General features: G+C 41.6%; 1 protein-coding gene across 1 annotated transcript; it reads left to right on the forward strand.

The window, feature by feature from the left end:
- The first annotated feature begins 1,134 nt into the window (after positions 1–1,134).
- aldh1l2 (aldehyde dehydrogenase 1 family, member L2) lies at positions 1,135–19,144 on the forward strand. Its single transcript, XM_034074925.2, has 23 exons — positions 1,135–1,346; positions 2,746–2,890; positions 4,234–4,468; positions 8,841–9,006; positions 9,182–9,283; positions 9,987–10,076; positions 10,581–10,715; positions 10,859–10,984; positions 11,133–11,224; positions 11,444–11,591; positions 11,761–11,880; positions 11,973–12,100; positions 12,450–12,600; positions 12,699–12,769; positions 12,873–12,978; positions 13,129–13,216; positions 13,884–13,977; positions 14,070–14,169; positions 14,283–14,381; positions 15,862–16,027; positions 16,342–16,447; positions 16,529–16,728; positions 17,123–19,144. The coding sequence occupies exons 1-23, from the start codon at positions 1,299–1,301 to the stop codon at positions 17,176–17,178; spliced, it is 2,772 nt and encodes a 923-aa protein (XP_033930816.1). The 5' UTR covers positions 1,135–1,298; the 3' UTR covers positions 17,179–19,144.
- The last annotated feature ends 109 nt before the right edge of the window (positions 19,145–19,253 follow it).

The raw sequence follows: 19,253 nt of genomic DNA on the forward strand, positions 1-19,253 counted from the left end.
GGGTGTGTGTGGAAATAACGGGGACAAAGCTGCTGTCAGACGATCAGCTGTGCAGCGTCATCACAAACGGACGTCGCTTCACGTGAGGCTTCGGAGGAAAGGACGTCCCATTGCTCTTAAAACTAATTTCCCTGCTTCTCGTGGTTTCCTTGCGTCTCTCCATGCTTCCCTGGTGGGAGGGACTAGTCACAGGGAAACGACGCAAGTGAGGGATGCAAGGATTCAATTTAACCGAAGTGAGAAGGGCCCTTAGTATCTCTAGGGCTCTGGCTCTAACGGTCAGAAAGAGATGTCACATGTCAAAATCGAAGAAGGGGGGCCAGAGATAAGGAAAATCCACCCAAATGGCCCCAGAAGAGGGTTTTTTTGCTAAATCTGTCTAAAAAGGTCAAATATCACTTGTTTTGAATCAATCTTGATACAGGGTACTTATTATATGTTGTACTTTGGATTCCTAAAGCCTTTAGTCTACTAACCCATCATCCAAGGTTAGTTTTCACTATAAGTACAACATGTCTTTTGGACGGACACTATAATTTACAGTTTTTTACCATGTTCAATCTGAATTTTCTTTAAAATAAAAAACATCTATATTGATTCTGACAGGTTTATCATTACTTTGAGAAAAAATATTATTAATTTAACCCTTTTAGAAGGGAAGATATGGTCATTTGTTCTGGGAATGTCATTTTCGAGCCTGAGACCTGAAACACAGGCTCAGGGCTTAACAGGTTTGACATGTTCTTAATATATTTTCATTAATCTCAGAGGAAAAATATTTCAAATATATATAAAAAACCACCTGGCTAATGTCTGCTTAAAGACCCTTCTGTCTTGCTGAGCTGTTTGTATTTGTTTTATACGAGTATAAAAATGTTTTAAGTTAATATTTCATCTTTAAAATCTCTCAAGAAATATGTTATATAACCAATGATTGACTCCATTTGTTTGCATTTCTGCAGAAATCCTTTATAAACTCGTGAAAATACAGTCAGTTTAAGACGTTATGCATTCCCACACATGACCGCGCATTCGAGGTGATAGCATGGATGAAGCGTTGGCAAACATACGTTATAAGCGTTATAAGCGCCGCGTGAGCGCGCACGTACGGTGCACGTACTCAGGCTGCTGCTGTCGAGTATAAGCTGGTTGTGGCGAGCCCTGTCAACGGCCACTCCTCTGACCACACACTCACACACACATATAGAGGAAGGTGTGTGTGTGTGGCCAGCAGCACATAGCTCAGCAGCAGATTCTGCAACATTTATATTTTATATAATACACTAAACACCGCCATTATGTTGTGGACAGCGAGTCAAGTCTTAAGGAAATTCTCCACCTCGTCCGTGAGTAACGCTTCTTATTCTGCACCAAAGATTGAATGGTGCCTTTTATACTTGCATTGATAAAAACATACCAGTGAATACTGAACGCATGTCAGGTCGTAGTGTAGAGGACTGAGCCAGGCTCGACTCTGATTACGGTTAATTGAGTCACAGTTCATGTCCATGTTGTAAATAGTCACTCCATTAGCTACCATATTTAAAAAAAAACAGAGACATGGATGGTGTATCAGTGCCACGTTACTGTGCGCTCCACTCTCTCACTGCTACTGTACAAGATCTGGTGGAGTTGCATCAGCATATGAGCTCCACTGTACCGACAGCGGCTTAGATACGATCATGCTGGGCTGCAAACAGCTACCCATTCATTGTGATTACTTTGAGGTTGTAGCACTGTCATTTCCACGGTGTGCTGGTTGGAATATATAACTTTGAATACATCATGAATCACGTTTCTAAATCCAATGTCAGCTTCGAGTACTCGACAGGACCATTAATCTGAGCATGGGAAACCTGAAACCTCCTTCTCTCACACATGTGCTGTCACAGTCAGATGGGAGCGGGCCACTTGAATTTCTCTCACTCTAGATTAGGGCTGTGTACTGTGTGTCAACCAATAGCTTTTCTCAGAGCTGGCTTTGAGCAATTTGACAGATTGAATGACATTTGGGCCAGGGGTGGAATCGTAATTTGAAGGGTCCTGGGACAGGCAAGAATGTGCACCCCCTCAATCCCACCCCTATCTCGTTCAGTTCACGCTTTTAAAATGCACTCATATATGTTTTATATAAGGCTGACAATTCATTTAATTTCTTGCTAATAAGGTGAAAAATGTATAACCATTTAAAAAATGAGTTAATTGCTTATTTAAAGTGCAAACAAAAACAAACCTTTAACTACAGTTTTTCATGTGTTTCAATCTTTGTAAATCGCACACAAAGTTAATAACTTTGGGATGGGACTGTGTGTCAGACACAACCATTAATCTGAAATTTGTAGACCAAACAATTAGTTGATTCATCAAAACATTTTTACATATAAATCACAAATTAAATGATACTTGTGTAGCACCAGTAAGTAAGTCTTTGTAGCCAGTTATGAAGTTGTTTGCAGTGTTGGTTCTTTTGATGAATAACTGAAGGTGTGGCATTGCTCAACTTTAGTTCCTGTATTAAAGGTGCATTGGGTGGATTTATATGTCATGGGGATCAATGGATAATTACAGTTGCATAACATTTTTAGAGTAGAGTTCAAGAAAATGTGTTGTTAATCCTGTTCTCCTGAGCAAAAGCCCTTTGTACACACACAGTTATTAAAGCGCTGTGGCTTGAATGAGACAACTAATGCAGATTCACACTGGGTGAAGCTGAAACTAATGTTTTTGTGTACTCTCTACCTTCAGAATTACTACCAGAATAAGCTGAAACTAGCTATAATCGGCCAGAGCTTGTTCGGCCAGGAGGTGTACAGCAACCTGAGGAAGCAGGGGCACAAGGTGGTGGGTGTGTTCACGGTCCCCGACAAGGATGGCAAGGCAGACCCGCTGGGTGAGTTTTCTCCCATGTGTTGTTTCTGTCTATCTGTCACCTCAAAGCCAACAGTCTCTTGGAAAACAGGGCAGGGTGACAGCTGTGTGCAGTCTAGAATTCCACACAGCCATTTCGTGTTAGATGAGTTTATTATGATTAGGATCTTTAAATTCCTTTTAAAACAATATGTGATATTGTTTTTCAACCAGACAAATGTATTTGCTTATTGGCACAGTTATAGCTGAATAGTAAATAGTCAATATAACAAATAAAGACCTATTTAACACAATAATTAACAACGTACATTTGTCCTTGTGTATAAATAGCTCCTGGTCCCATTTTAATTAGACATTGAGAGATAACAAATACATGGAAAGGAATCAATGTTTTGAGTTTGCATTAGAAATAATTGGAAAGAAAATGTTGGATGTGCCGGCCTGTGATGATCCTCCGTCCTGGGTCCTCCACAGTGCCCCTGCACAAAGACGGGCCTTTACCCTGCATTAGCTGCGCTATAGTGGCTCCATTGTCTGTGTGGGGAGAGGCCCTGTGTGGCCCGGAGATGCAGCTCTGAGGTGAAAAGTCTACAATCGAGCCGTACTCTTTGATATGATGCAATCTTTCCAGGAAAAATCCTCATCAGCAGCTATCCTCCGCTGCCTCTTGACCATCTTACTTTACTCTAAGGGTTTAAAGCCAATATTGAACTATTTCCTTTCTTATTCACTGTACCTTTAAGCTATCCTGCCTACTAAACAACAAGTGAGGGAGGTCAATACTGAAAAAGTACTTAGAGACACAAAATGCATATTAAGCGTTTGTCTGTTATTCAAGCAGTAAGTTTGTATTGGTTGATTCTTTAGGATATGAACAATCTACTATAGTGTCTATTCATGCAATGAAAAATAAAAATACAGATAAGAATAATAAAAAAATGTTGATATTGATAAGATATTCATTTAGGAATGTTCTGTTAAAAATATAATATATTTCTTATGGTGTATCAAAACAGATATACCTTCCTACAATATTTTGAATAGTTAAGATTCAACAATATCTTATAGTGTTTTATAATATCAATTCAGACTGTCAAATCTCATATCTTAAATCCTGCAAAGTTTCCAAAAAGGTCCTAACTTATGAAATTTGATCAAGTTTGATCAATTATAGACATTATAAATAAACTGAAGTGTGGAATAGAGCTAGTCCAATGAGCTGATATTATTTCTAAATAAGCTAGGAAATCAATTTAAACACTATTGCTTTTAGGGTTAGGGCTCCAACCATGAACTCCAAAATTCTCATTGCAATTTATTTCAGGTTTCTGAACTATACTTATAAATTCTCCTTTACTCTTTCAGCGGTGGCGGCAGAGAAGGACGGGACGCCGGTGTTCAAGTTCCCACGGTGGCGAGTCAAGGGGAAGCCCATCCCAGAGGTGGTGGAAGCGTACAAGGCTGTGGGCGCCGAGCTCAACGTCATGCCCTTCTGCTCCCAGTTCATCCCCATGAACGTAATCGATGACCCCAAGCACGGCTCCATCATCTACCACCCCTCTATCCTGCCCCTGCATAGAGGAGCGTCGGCCATCAACTGGTGAGGAAGAGGGGAGGGGAAGGGGTGAGGGAAGAGTGGGTGATAATATCCTAAAATAATATATCTTTGATATCACACATCGGGCAGGCCTTTAATAGGAAGCAGACAGTAAATAATATTGACAACATGACAGTATCACTGCTTTTCTGTGCTTTTGGCTCACTGCCCACATAGATTATCAGTGGTAAAGAAATGACAACAGCGACGTTCACATTCCTATAAGTCATTAGGCGCAAACAAGTCTGGGTTATCAGTAAAGCAACTTTTTTTTATAATAAATTGTCTTTAAATTACTATGTTGGGGAAAGTCCACAATAAAATCATCTTCTGGTGAGAAATGAACACATGTGAAAGTTAAAACAAGGTTGTGCTATTGATTTAAGAGTCAAAGAATTCAAGAATAATTGCACCAACGTGTAAAACCATATGGGATCAAAAAACAGACATTAGACATGTTAATTACAACCCGTAACAGCCATATGATAATAACCTGACAATGGTCACAGTAGCACCATGCTGTTATCAAATGCTAATATACACAGGAACACCAGACATGTGTATTACAAGTGTTAAGAAACCTCATGGTCACAGCCAATGTGAGGCCAGAATTAAACGCTTATTGAAACAAAATATAACTAAAAGAGTTTATATGATTACGTTTTGTTGAATTGTGAAATTCGATTATAGAAATGTTATAACTTTCAAACCTAGAGAAATGCATAATACAAAACAATGTAATGTTTTGTTTTGTTTGGTCGCCTGTAATGGCAGTGTATCCCATTTTTGGATTGGTTAGCAATTGTTTGTCTGCCAGAAGCTGTTATAGATTGACTTTTTATACAGTTTTAATCCACATTTTTACAAAACACTATTCAGATCTTGGACATTTTTGACTATCTATCAAAAACATCGAGACGAATAAACACAAAAAGAGAAAATACATGTATATAGAATTAATAAAATGAAATTAAAAACAAAAATTGCTATAAATTATTCCAATCAAAAGACAGGCTAAAATGTGTATGTTCAGATAGCATAAACAGTGACATTAAATACCACATTGTTTGGCATACAAATATTCTGGTATGACCAGTAGCCTGCGGTAGATAATTTTAGCAAATTTTAACTAACCCCTGATCGATATTCGATATTGTGTTAGCTAACTTTATCTTGTATCACTGGCTAAATGTGATAGCTTTATGAGTCTTCTCTAGTTCTCAACTTAATGTTAGCCTGTAACTATCCCTTTTGCTTTAACACAGCTGTTACGCAAAAGTTACACAAGCTAGCTTACTCTTTAATAGTTTGTGAATTGGACTTCAGAGAAATAAAAGTCAATAGTTCCCATGCCCTCTGTTTTCCGGTTTCAGTGTGGAGCTAAAGGGTGTTTGCTGCTTTCGGTCTGTGTAGAGTTGTGTGTAAAGGAAGTTTAAACCAGTTCTGTTTGACCCAAAACCGCTGACAAACTGGTTTCCTTATCTCTCCCTCTTGCTAGTCTATTTCTCCTCCACCCTTACTATCTATCTGTTTCTTTTAGCACTGTCTAAATAAATAGCTTCTGTTTGTTTGCAACGGTAGAACCATGACCGGCGCCGTGGGAGGGGGCCAGGCCCTCCCATTTGACATTCCTGCCCTCCCCCAATAAACACGTTTTTTATTATTTATAACATTTAAAAAATATATATATTATTTTTTTTAAATTATAAATAAACTGTGAACTTTTATGCTATGATTTATGGGATGTCAGATAGTAACAAAACACTATAATCGCAGGCTACGTCAAATAAATTCCTGTGTCTGTTCACAGCGTCACACTCTGCCGCCTATTCTGGATTTGTTTATTGTGCATTCTGTCGACTCCCATTTCTGTTTGAATTACAAAATGGACATCAGAAATTGGCTTAAAAGGTCTAAGGATTTATTAAAACGAAATAGCGATGAAAGAACTGCAGCCGATGGTGCTGCTGGCGACCCTGCACCTGCCGTTGCAGCAGCACGCCTTAATGTCACAAGCTTGACCTCGGCAAACACCGGGTCTGAGTTAGCGAGCCCAATCCTTGACTCATCAAGGCGGCCGCCACCAACGCTGTCCTCCGAGGCACAGCTCCTTGTGCCCCTACCATCAGCACCTGCGTTGCCACACCCTGTACCACACCTGCCAGCATCCTCCTCCTCCTCTGTGCCGGTGCCTCCACTACAAATAATAATAATAATTCCTTATATTTATTATAGCGCTTTTCTAGATGCTCAAAGCGCTTCACAAATACACATCACACATACATGCAATGGTCATGTACTGTGGACAATACCCACAGGAGCAAGTTCAGGTGAAGTGTCTTGCCCAAGGACACACCGGCTTTACAGACGCAGCAGCGGCGGGTTTCACCCCTTGATCTGATGATCATTGCACAGCGCACTGCGCCACACCGTCCATCTTCACGCCTCGAAGTCATCGAGGCGCTTTTACAAGTACACATTGGTATCATACATGTGCTGTGGACAATACCCACAGGAGCAAACCCGGGTGAAGTGTCTTGCCCAAGGACACAACGGCCTGACGCAGTGGCGGCAGGACCGGGTTTTCGAACTGGAGTTCCCCAGCACCCCCCTTGATCTGATGATCAGATGCACAGACCACTGCGCCACCCGTCCCGACGCTACCGACGCTACCTTGCACATCAACAGGTACTATTGGGCCAGCAACTGCTCAAAGACCAACAGCCCCAGATGATCTTGGGGTTAATAAACCCAACCAGGTGAAACTGGATCGTTATCCAGGGAGATTGTTTTCATGAAAGAAGCGCACTTTTGCCGCTGCATGGTACAACAAAAGACCATGGCTTGATTATTCGTTAAAAGCAGACGCAGCCTTTTGTTTCCCCTGTAGACAGTTTAAAGTAAATACGTCTTCATCTGATGCGGCTTTTACTGTCAAAGGTTTTTGCGACTGGAAACACGCATTACAGACTGATAAAGGACTGCTAAGACATGCCGCATCAAAAGAACACATTTCATGTGAGAGTTTGTGGAGAGAGAGATACGCGAGGAAACAAATAAGGAAATTAGTACTTTGGTGCGCACAGATCAGCTGGCACGGAACGTGTCCTCTCAGAGGTGACCACGATTCACTCCACAGCATGTCCGAGTCAGGCAGTGGGCTCTTCCTGTCGCTGTTTGAGTATACGCTGCACAAAGATGCAGAGTTGGCCAAAAATATTGTTCTAAGTTAGCTCGGCTGAGCGAAAGGATGCACCTGCAGTGCATAGTGTAAGGGAAACTTCTGTGTAGCAAGAGACACGGTGGAGCAGGAGCTTCGATGTCAAACACTGGAGGTTTATTTGGAGTTACGGCCGGAGCATTCCCATCACAAGTCACAGCAGTCACGGTCTGACTGCACGGGTGGGTTGCCACATCAATTCTAAAGAACTCTACCTCAGACCCATGTGTTTAGCTAGTTCTGAGAGCATCATCAACATGCTGCATAACAAGATAAAATCATAACACCTCTATCAGCTGACGTCAACAGGCAGGAACATAGAATCATAACACCTCTATCAGCTGACGTCAACAGGCAGGAACAGGGAGACAGAACACTGAGAGCACAGCAGCCAAGGTTACGAGGTGCGTGTGCTCAGTCAGGACAGTTTGAACTGATAAACTGGGTCAAAGTTATGGGCCTTGGAAAATATTTCCACAACACATAGGAAAATAAACCATGCCCAAGGCGGGCTAAACAGTTCATCGTCTCCATCTATTTCTCTCCGAGTGCAACGATGAGGAAGCTGCCATCCTTAACCAGTGTGCCTTGCTCGTGATTTACCAGTGTCTGTGCTGCCACGCACACAATGTTTCAAAAGTGGTTTCTATGTTGCCCTTTATTTGTGTATGTATTTGCGATAAGTGTGCGTCTTTACGCAATGCTGTTGGCCTTGCTGTTTGATATATATTGTGCCGCAGGCCCGCAGCACATGGCGGTTTTGTGTGCCCTCCCATGTCAATCATATGCCCTCCCTTTAGATTTGTTCTGGCGCCGGGTCTGGGTAGAACACAACATGTTTAACTGTTTGGCAGTGGTGACATGCTACCAGCTGCATCAATTAATTGAAAGTCAGAAGATATAGTGGGATGAGGGGAGTAATTACTCTGTGATGTCTGTCCATTAACTATTATTAAAGCTAAAGCCAGTAGGTGGTTAGCCTAGCATCTTGACTATAGGGGCCAACTGCTAGATTAGCTCTGTCCAAATATTTTACAGTCATCAAAGTTTAAAATTAGTCTGTATTTCACGTTTCAGGTAGTGAAAACTGAATTGTGCTAAACTGTAGTATCTCTGTAAAACTTCATGTGATTTTTGTGTTTTATGTTTTACAAGGACCCTGATCCATGGTGATAAGAAGGCTGGATTCTCAGTGTTCTGGGCTGATGATGGACTGGATACCGGACCAATCCTGCTGCAGAGGGAGTGTGCTGTGGAGCCCAACGACACTGTGGACACACTTTACAACCGCTTCCTCTTCCCAGAGGGCATCAAGGCTATGGTAACCATCTGGAATTCAATATTTTTGCATGAAGTAATCCTTTTGATCACATGAGGAGTGTGTTATCAGCATGTATTTACATACAGGCTTTTTGGAATATAACAATCTATCAAGTAGTCCTGTCGGGACATATCGTCATACTCTTTCCCATAAAACACACTGTTTCCTGGTGCAGGTGGAGTCTGTTCAGCTCATTGCTGATGGGAAGGCTCCCCGGATTCCCCAGTCAGAGGAAGGAGCCACCTATGAAGGCATTCAGAAGAAATCCAACGCCAAGGTGAGAGCTCTCACTCCCAACATGCTGGATCACCAGCTGGGCAAAGTGGCATTAGTGTCGTAGGAGCTCCTACATTCTCACCTGGTTCTTAACATTAAAATCCAATGATTTGTACATTTATAAATGAATCCTTGTCTAGAGTGTATGCATTGCAGCAACACTATGTGGCTGCAGCGATCTGCCTTAATGTAGCAAAAATCAAAAAAGCTGCATTACATTGATGACTGGATTTACAGACAACGTATGTCGGTTAAAAGTTCTGGTATGTGTGAGTGACATTTTTAGAATTCTAAAAGCTGGATCTATTTTGGTCAGGGTTCCTTGGTGTCAAATACCAATATTCATTAAGACCCTTTAGACCCTAACTTATTTCTTGTTAAACCTTTTTCTCTCATCACTCAAAAATGTGATAATTGTTCTCTGTCCAGGGACAGAGTGACTAGTGTTTATCTTACAAGAGTAAAGAAAGAGGTGGGGCCGGTCTTAGCTGCTCTCTGATTTGTCACTCATAGCCACGTTGCTGGCACTGTGTAAAAATGTGCTATTCTTAGTGCAGACGTTGTTTTTTCTCCCAGCATCAGCTTTCCACTTGTCTCTCACCAGCTGTTGGGCTTCCCTCTCATTCTCAGAAATGTAGACGACCTGATCTGAAAAGGAATCTGAGTCGTCAGCATTTTGACTGCGGTGTCTTTCTGCCCCTCAGGTCAACATGGCCCAGCCGGCTGAAGCCATCCACAACTGGATCCGCGGCCATGACAAAGTCCCCGGAGCAACCACTGTCATCGATGGTTTGGTGTGTTTTCTGGAACACAAATGCAAATAAAACACACACACACACACAAGGTCAGACTTACAGAGGTTTGGATGGCTGATAATGATTCTGACATTCTACGGATGAGTTGAAATGCACAGTTTTACAGGGTGGGATCAATAAAACCAGTTAATAAAGCATCTTTTCTTTTCAATCCTGTTTTTAATAATTGAATGTAAATTACTTTTCAGAGCATTGACATTAAAGGTCATCAAGTCTATCATCTATTGGCACCTTGTTAACTTTTTTGTAGTTTTTTTAATATACTTTTTTTTCATAAAAAATTGAAAATAACATATGCTATCAGCAAAAATACTAATGAAGGAAGTAAAGAATGTCTTATCAACCAGACATGAAATAAGAGTCGCAATTTACAAGACCAACTTGTCTTTAAACACATGTGCTGGACAGCAGTATATAGTAAATAATGACCTCAAACTGACAAAATATTGTTTTTTAAGTGCTTCTCTTAATGTCCCTCCTTAGACTGTGACCCTCTATGGCTCGTCCATGTTGGGGGGGTCTGCACCAGCCGGTCAGCCCCTGGAGATCGAGGGGGCATCGCAGCCCGGCCTGGTGACCAAGAACGGGCTAGTGCTGTATGGAACAGATGGGAAAGCTGTATGTGTCTCTATCACCTGTTGTACGACAAAACAAAGGAAACGCTGGGCGAGCTTAGCAACGCTCATGCCTCTGTTAGCTGATAAGTCCATTACAGAATGAGTTGACCCCCCTGTATTTGATCCATCCTGTTTATTCATCAGCTCCTGGTGAAGAACCTGCAGTTTGAAGATGGGAAGATGATCTCTGCTGCGAAATACTTCTCCTCTGGGGAAAGCTCCAGTGTGGAGCTGACTGATGATGAGAAGAAGATAGCAGAGGAGATCAGGGCAAGTTACTGGAGTTTGATTTTGTTTAGCTGATTGTGGCTGTGCAGGAGTTTTGTCGTCTCTTTAATGATGATATTAATCTTGACTGTTTTAACTTGGTGTTTGACCCAAAGCCGATGCTGATTTAAAATCCTTTTCTTTATCACAGAACATCTGGAAGGGTATCCTCAGCAATGTCCCCGCCGTTGAGGACACCACAGACTTCTTCAAGTCCGGAGCCGCCTCCATGGACGTGGTCAGGTGAGGCTAGTGCGATAATCAGTCAGAAATGACCAGAGTGTGAGTGGATCTTTGTTTCTTTTAGCAGATGGCACCTTGTATGGCAGCCTCTGTCTCTGTAAGAATGGGTGAATGCTGACTTGTTTGTGAAAAGGCCTTAGAGGGGTCATAAAGACTGGAAAAGCACTTTTTAAATGCAATTAATTTAGCTAAATATATATCTGAAATCTCTATGTCCAGGCTGGTTGAGGAGGTGAAGCAGAAGTGTGCCGGCATCCAGCTGCAGACCGAGGACGTGTACATGGCCACTACCTTCCAGGACTTCATCCAGATGTTTGTCCGCAGGCTAAGGGGAGAGGACCAGGAAGAAGAGCTGGTCGTCGACTATGTGAGTCTCCCACTTTGATGTCTTAGTGAAGTCGAACTGTGTTCAACAGGCTGATATTTATTTAAATGTGAGATCCTTTCATTTAACTTCCAAATCAGACTGTCTTCACAATTGTAATGTCTTTCATCACACTTCTGATTGTGGAATGTCACTGCTGTATTGCACCCAGGTAACCAAAGAGATAAACAACATGACATTGAAGATGCCATACCAGTGTTTTATCAACGGCAACTTTGAGGATGCTGAAAACGGCAAGGTCTACGATACCATCAACCCTACTGACGGATCGGTGAGTCACATGGACATACGGTCATATGAATCCACACCCACAGAACATGTTCTTATTTTGAAACTGTGTGTGACCATTATGTCTTTCTCCAGGTGATCTGTAAGGTGGCCTACGCCTCTGTGGGTGATGTGGACCGGGCTGTGGCTGCTGCCAAAGAAGCTTTTTATGAAGGACCCTGGGGCAGGATGAACCCCAGAGACCGAGGAACTATGCTTTTCAAGTGAGTAGCTCCACATAGAGGCCTAAAGTTGTATTACATAAATAAACAAGCAATCAATCCTGATTATTCAAAGCCTGAAGAACACGGGTCTGCTTGTACATTACATATGTGCTCTCAAAACACCTTTACCAGCAGACAAAGGGACTCTAGAGGAAGATTCAACACTTAGGAGTTAAAAATAATAATTCCAGAATAGATAGGTCAGATAGCTAATAAGATAGTCCGCTAACTTTACCTCATATCCTATTTTGATACAGGCAGTGAAATGTTGGATTAGCAGTATCATTCGATGCCTGTGCAACATAACATTTTAGAACAAACCCTCACCCTCCCCTTTGACTTCCTCCAGGCTGGCAGACCTGATGGAGGAGCACGAGGAGGAGCTGGCCACCATCGAGTCCATCGACTCAGGCGCTGTGTACACGCTGGCCCTCAAGACACACGTTGGCATGTCCATCCAGACCTTCCGGTACTTCGCTGGCTGGTGTGACAAGATCCACGTGGGTTAACATTCAGGCGCACACACACACAAACACACTATGCATAATTGATAAACACTGATTTTAATATCAGAGGTGCGTGTGGTTCTTTGTTTTAGGGCAAGACGATCCCCATCAACCAAGCGAGGCCCAATCGCAATCTGACCTTCACAAAGAGAGAACCTATCGGGTAAATGCTCTAAATTGACTTAATGCTGCCCTGTGTTTTAAAGTTATTATTTAAATATAATGAATGTATTTACAGAGGTGTGTGTGTGTTGTTTCTGCGTCAGTGTGTGTGCCATTATCATCCCATGGAACTACCCTCTCATGATGCTGGCGTGGAAGAGTGCTGCCTGCCTCGCAGCAGGAAACACACTTGTTCTTAAACCCGCACAGGTGAGAACACACACTCTCGTTTTAGTACATCAACTGTTTCATTTTTAGGTACATTCACCTTTTTTAAGATAAAGCACTGACCAAGGTTGAACTACTTACTGTGGTCTCAGAGGAGGTTGTGTCTCAAACATCTTTCTAAATCTTTTTTAGGTCACTCCATTGACGGCACTGAAGTTTGCTGAGCTGTCAGCGAAAGCTGGCATTCCAAAAGGAGTCATTAACATTTTGCCCGGCTCAGGTATGAATACAAATACAGGATTCACATAGTCTAAAAAATGTGTTTATTTATTTATCAATCATCTGTGTCCTTCATGTCATAATCTCAAATACACATATAAACTAAAAATCATAAATCAACAGCGCACACGTTTTATAAAATGCACATTTTGAAGTTACGGATTCAACAAAAAGTCCAAAAGCAACAATTAATGTGTTTCCGAATCCTAAATCCAAAACCTGATATCTTAGTCCTCTGTCCATGAAGCATATGTTCTTTCATAAGCTGCAAGAAATGCTCACCAAAGCACCAAATGTGGATTAATCCACCGCTGAAAATAGTCCCCGGAAAATAAATGAAGCATTTAGTTACCATCAGTTTTAAAAACTAAAGAATTTAACTGTTTATTTGTACTTGTATTTATAGATTTATCAGAAAATATCAAGGGATGGACGGACAAATTGTTGGTCTATAGTAATTGTATGCGATTTGTTGACAATTACCACTGTTACATAAGGATATACAGCCTACCTTCGATACCTTGTGCTGTGTCTGTGACACCCTATTGTGACAGGGAGAGAATAGGAATAACTAAAATGCTCACCTGACTTTGATACTTTTATCTTTAACTTTGGAAGATCCCTCATTGAACCATCATCTTTTCTCCTAACCCTGTTCTCTCTACAAGGTGGTATGGTGGGACAGCGCTTGTCTGACCACCCAGACATCCGCAAGCTTGGCTTCACTGGCTCAACACCCATCGGCAAACAGATCATGAAGAGGTATGACCTGAAACTTACTGACTCAGACTCAAACATTGTTACTGGATTTGGTAAAACTTCATGCCTCTTTTTTCTGTGGTTTCCTGTCCCAGCTGTGCGCTCAGTAACCTGAAGAAGGTGTCTCTGGAGCTGGGAGGGAAGTCGCCCCTCATCATCTTCAGTGACTGTGACATGGACAAGGCTGTTCGCATGGTGAGAGCCTAGTGAGAGAGTGTCAAGGTCTTTCACTGAGCTCAGGAACCAGCCATAAACTCTGCGTCAAATGCCTTGCTCTTAATTCTGTCTGTGTGTGTGCTGCTCCACAGGGCATGAGCTCGGTTTATTTCAACAAGGGAGAGAACTGCATTGCTGCTGGACGTCTGTTTGTGGAGGAGTCCATTCACGATGAGTACATCAGCCGAGTGGTGAGTAAGCCAAACACCAGAGGTGGGGGACTCGAGTCGCATATTTTTGGACTTGAGACTTGCTTGACTAACATTGATAAAATACTTGACTTGACTTTGACTTGGTATTCATGGCTTGAGACTTGACTTGACTTGAGACGGATGACTCGAAACGACTTTACTTTTTAAAATAAAATATTTGCATTTGTTTTTGTATCGTACGGAAAAGGGCAATGAAAAAAAAAAAAGATACTGTATCTCATTCGCACGAGAAAGTTACCGGAGCGCCAAGTAGGAAGTGAAGCGAGCACACAGGCGACCGTTTCATCGCAGACTGTAATGTTTATGTTGGGAAATGGCAGTGCATACATTATTTTAGATATATTTCAAACTCGGACTCTCATTCACTTCATGAAATCGCTACAGCACCAGGAGGCAGCGGGACGTGTAACTCCGCCTCTGAGAAGTGCAGCACCAGCGCGCAAAGAGCTGTGCCTTTTATGCAACGCCTTCACCGTGTCTACTTTCATTAGAACAGCTAAAGAGCGACCGCAGGCTGCTACGTGTTAACCACACACACCTCTACACACACACATCGAACTGCCCGATTAATCCCCCATTACTCGTTTTATGAAGGAGATGTCTGGTCACAGGCGCATGATGTATGTGTGTTTGTGCTCTGCTCAGCTCTGTGTGTGTGTGTGTTCGGTGTGTTTGTGTGTGTCCGACAACGGCATTTGTTTTCAAATTACCATAAACTCATTTACACACATCTGTCCAACTCCATATGTATATGTGGGTGTTCCCAAATGAAAGAAATGTGTTTAATCTTAATGTCGCACTGTCTGCACACAAACACATATCATGCGCTCTGGTACATTATTATTATACACTATTATGAATACACTATTCCGTTGTATTGGCTTTGATGCAATATTTCTTTGTGCACAGACACAGTTAGGAAAGCAATGAGACAGTGTCACGGGGAGCACCTCAGACAGACCATGTGACCCTGCTGAAGGGGAGCCAGGGCAGGAGGCTCAACATGTTGATGTCAAATATTTGTGTTGTACTCCTGTTTTCACTTTAGAGCCCTTTTAGAACTTATAGCGTTATAATTTCAGCGCCCCACTCTCCATTGCTGTTTATGTTGAAAATAAAACTAAACTTTTCATAACCACAATATTTTAACTGATTTAAATGTGGAAACTGGGGTTATTTTGTATGACTTGACTTGTGACTTGCTTGACCTGAGCAATGACTTGACTTGCTTGACTCTCACCACAGTGACTTGGGACGTGCTTGAGACTTGTAGGTTAAGACTTGAGACTTGCTCATGACTTGCACATGTATGACTTACTCCAACCTCTGCCAAACACTGACACACCCTCTGACACTTCCCATAAAGCAGTTTGATTGTGTCAAGTTGAGCAGAAGATACAAAAACATCATCATGAGTCAGAAAAATATCGTCTGTATTTCTCCACCATTTCCCTCTAAGGTGGAAGAGCTCAAGAAGATGAAGATCGGAGACCCTCTGGATCGTTCCACAGACCACGGGCCACAGAATCACAAAGCCCACATGGTCAAGCTGCTGGAGTACTGCGAGGTCGGACTGAAGGAGGGGGCTACGCTGGTGTATGGGGGCAAACAGGTGGACAGGCCAGGTAAAACACAAAGCCTCCCTCAGGCAATTGGCTTCTACACATTATGAACAACAGCAAAATGTCTGTGGTTCATTTTCTTTACAGTCAGGTCGCATTTACACACATACACAGGTGTATGTTTAGTAACAGTTAGCTTTAGCCGTATTTATTGTGACAACTCTGATTTTTTTGTATAGCGAGGAGAAAATGTATCGTACATTTTATAAACATTACAGACAGGTTTTTATTTTAGATGTTCTTGTTTTCGGTCTTCTCTGTTGAAGTTTAGCATCATGTTAGCATTAGCTTATCATCCAGTGGTCGTGTTCCTTCAGGTTTCTTCATGGAGCCCACTGTGTTCACTGGTGTGGAGGACCACATGTTCATCGCTAAAGAGGAGTCCTTCGGCCCCATCATGGTGGTTTCCAAATTCAAAGATGGGTGAGTCTTGAGATGTGTGAGAAAAAGAGTGTCTCACCCTGGTTGCTGCAGGGTTGCCTCTAACCGGTTACCTCTCTACAGCGATGTGGACGGCGTGCTGCGGAGAGCCAACGACACAGAGTACGGCCTGGCGTCAGGCGTCTTCACACGCGACATCAACAAGGCCATGTACGTGAGCGAGCGGCTGGATGCTGGGACGGTTTTCGTCAACACCTACAACAAGACCGACGTGGCTTCCCCTTTCGGAGGCTTTAAGCAGTCTGGCTTCGGAAAAGACCTCGGTGAGTAGATATGTGGGGTTGGGAGATTAGAAAGTTGTGTTACTGTTTTAAATTGACTAATTAATCACTGTCATTATGAATACTTTTAGTTAGGAAATATTCCCAGGCGACTATTTAGAATAATCAAGTTGTTTATGCATCATGTCCAATAGCAACCTTAAGGTGGCAACTATAGTTCTCCCATCAAGGCGAGAAATATCCAGTGTGTTTCCCCACACTGGATAAAAAGAGCAAAAGGCTTAAAAGAAAAACAAATATTTTAAATACTCTTTCTAGATTCAAATACTAGTTATTTCCACCTCTAAAAGTCAGTCAAATTAAATCTGACACATTGTTTGGTTGAACTGTTCTCGAATCAGTGCAGTGATTTTTGTTTTGTTGTTCTGATCCACAGGAGAGGATGCTCTCTTGGAATACCTCAAGACCAAAGCAATTACCGTGGAGTACTGAGACTCACTGACCTCCATCTGAACAGGAAGAGACTCGTCTGCCTGCCTCAGTCAGACATCCAGCTTCATCGAGCATTGCTTCTGGACAGTGTGTGTGTCAGTGTGAATGAGAGGAGAGCCAAAGTTTGGACTACGCGCCTGTCTGTTCTTGGCTTTCTACGTAAAAAATTACATCATGGACAAGGAACATGTGTGGTTTATACACGTCTGTGTATCCACACACAAAACCCAGAGTTGGACGCCTAATGGGAGTCGAACTAGCTCTGATTGTTCTCAAGGTTGCAGTTTTAAAGGATTGTGTTTTACGTTAAAACACCACATTTTCAACCTGAAACCAGTTTTCCCTTTATTATCAAGAATCCATTTAGTTAAATCATCTAAAATCATGCCTTTCTCATTTAATTGTAATGCTGCCTTTGTATGATTACTTAGTTAAGGAATGATCATCTACAGAACAACGTGAATGTTGAAGCTTGTGTTCAGTAGCCAGTGGACAGAATTGATCATTGACATAATGGGAAAACAGGATTCAGTTCAGAAAGCCTGAGTTACATTAGAATAATTTATCTGCAAAAAAGTAGTTTTTAAGGAAAATCTTATCTCAAGGTCCATTTCAACCCCATTAGCAGATTTAGACAGAGTTCAAGGGTAACTTAAGGGTAGTTTGAACTTTTAAGTTTGTTTTACTATCTCAATCAGGGTGTGTGCACATCTAACCACGCCCACAGTGATGTCACAGTGTACTGACACACCCTGGAGTACATCTATACATCACTGCAGGAAACTGAAAAAAATCACTCGCATTAAAACAAACTGATAGCAGGAAAATAAGGGATTTTTCACAATGTTTTATTCTTATTGATTCAATAATTAAGGTCTTAATGAGAACTGACTTCACAGCCAAATGCAAGTTTGTAAAGAACCATGCTTTTAGAATGATGTTTGTACCTGTCAGTTATATTTAACTTTTTAGCTGCTTCCTAGCATCATATTCTTAAAGGGGCAATATTATGCTTTTGGAGGTTTTCCCTTCCCTGTAGTGTGTTTTTGTGCATGTAAATGGTCTGCTAAGTCCCAAATCCCAAAGTCCCCTCAAGAGGGAGTTTCTCGAAATGAGCATGATAGGGCCCCTTTAAACTATGTCATGTAAATATGTTTAGCAATAGAGGGAGAATACTATTTGATATATTTTTATCAGACAGAGGAAGACTGTATGTTACAACTCTATGATATATTCTTAAAAGACACCAGCTAGATGTTTTTATGCATCACTAAGTGAAGAAGTACCCATATTATCATTAAAGGCAGGAAGGGCTAAGATGCAAGTGTTTTTTTCTCATCCTTGGTGGAAAAGGTGAGATCTTCCCCCTCAATAAATCTTCAGCTGGTACTGTCATACAATGGTGAATAAACTTTTATTTGAATTTGACTGTGAAATGCTGATACTAAGAACGCTATTTTTCTACATGGTGAGAGGAAAGAGGTTAAATTCAACACATGTGACATAGGAGGAAAAGCGCTTACTGCCCTGATAGTTGTCATGCTGTATAAATAATTGATTCAGTCCACCTTAAGATCATGGCAGGCTAAAAGTGAAAGGTATTTTAGTTGAAATGGATAGATTTTTCTATCCTCTCGCACAGATTTGTGGTTCCATGATGTAATGTTGAGCACTCTGGACTTTGAATTCAGTGATCGATGGATATAGGTATTGCTCGATGGATATTGCCCATTATCAAATGATTAATCAAGGCGCTTTTCGTCCAGTAGACAAAACAACACATTTCACCAAAACCTTGCATTATCCCTAAGCTTCAAGGATGTTTCACTGTGAAGAAAACTCTTTATATTATATGACTGATCTACCAACACAATATTGCTGCAGCACTCATATTCCAAGAATGACTTGTGTTTACCTCAAATTACCTCCTTGTCCTTCCATAAAAAATAAATACAGGTTGAAAAAGTGTGTTTGTATGAGAGACCATACATGTTGCACACTTACATCAGACTTCTTCCTCATGCTAGTTCCAATATCTTATGTCATTCATAAAGTGTGAAATATTTTTGTTTTAT

This window comes from Pseudochaenichthys georgianus, chromosome 23 (genome assembly GCF_902827115.2).
Source record: "Pseudochaenichthys georgianus chromosome 23, fPseGeo1.2, whole genome shotgun sequence".
NCBI classification, from domain to species: domain Eukaryota; kingdom Metazoa; phylum Chordata; class Actinopteri; order Perciformes; family Channichthyidae; genus Pseudochaenichthys; species Pseudochaenichthys georgianus.

Excerpts from the sequence above, each read along its gene's own strand:
- aldh1l2 (XM_034074925.2), top strand. The coding sequence starts at position 1,299 with ATGTTGTGGACAGCGAGTCAAGTCTTAAGGAAATTCTCCACCTCGTCC. Across the intron at positions 2,891-4,233 it reads TGGCAAGGCAGACCCGCTGG|CGGTGGCGGCAGAGAAGGAC; the intron begins GTGAGTTTTCTC and ends TTACTCTTTCAG. Across the intron at positions 16,729-17,122 it reads TGGCTTCGGAAAAGACCTCG|GAGAGGATGCTCTCTTGGAA; the intron begins GTGAGTAGATAT and ends TCTGATCCACAG.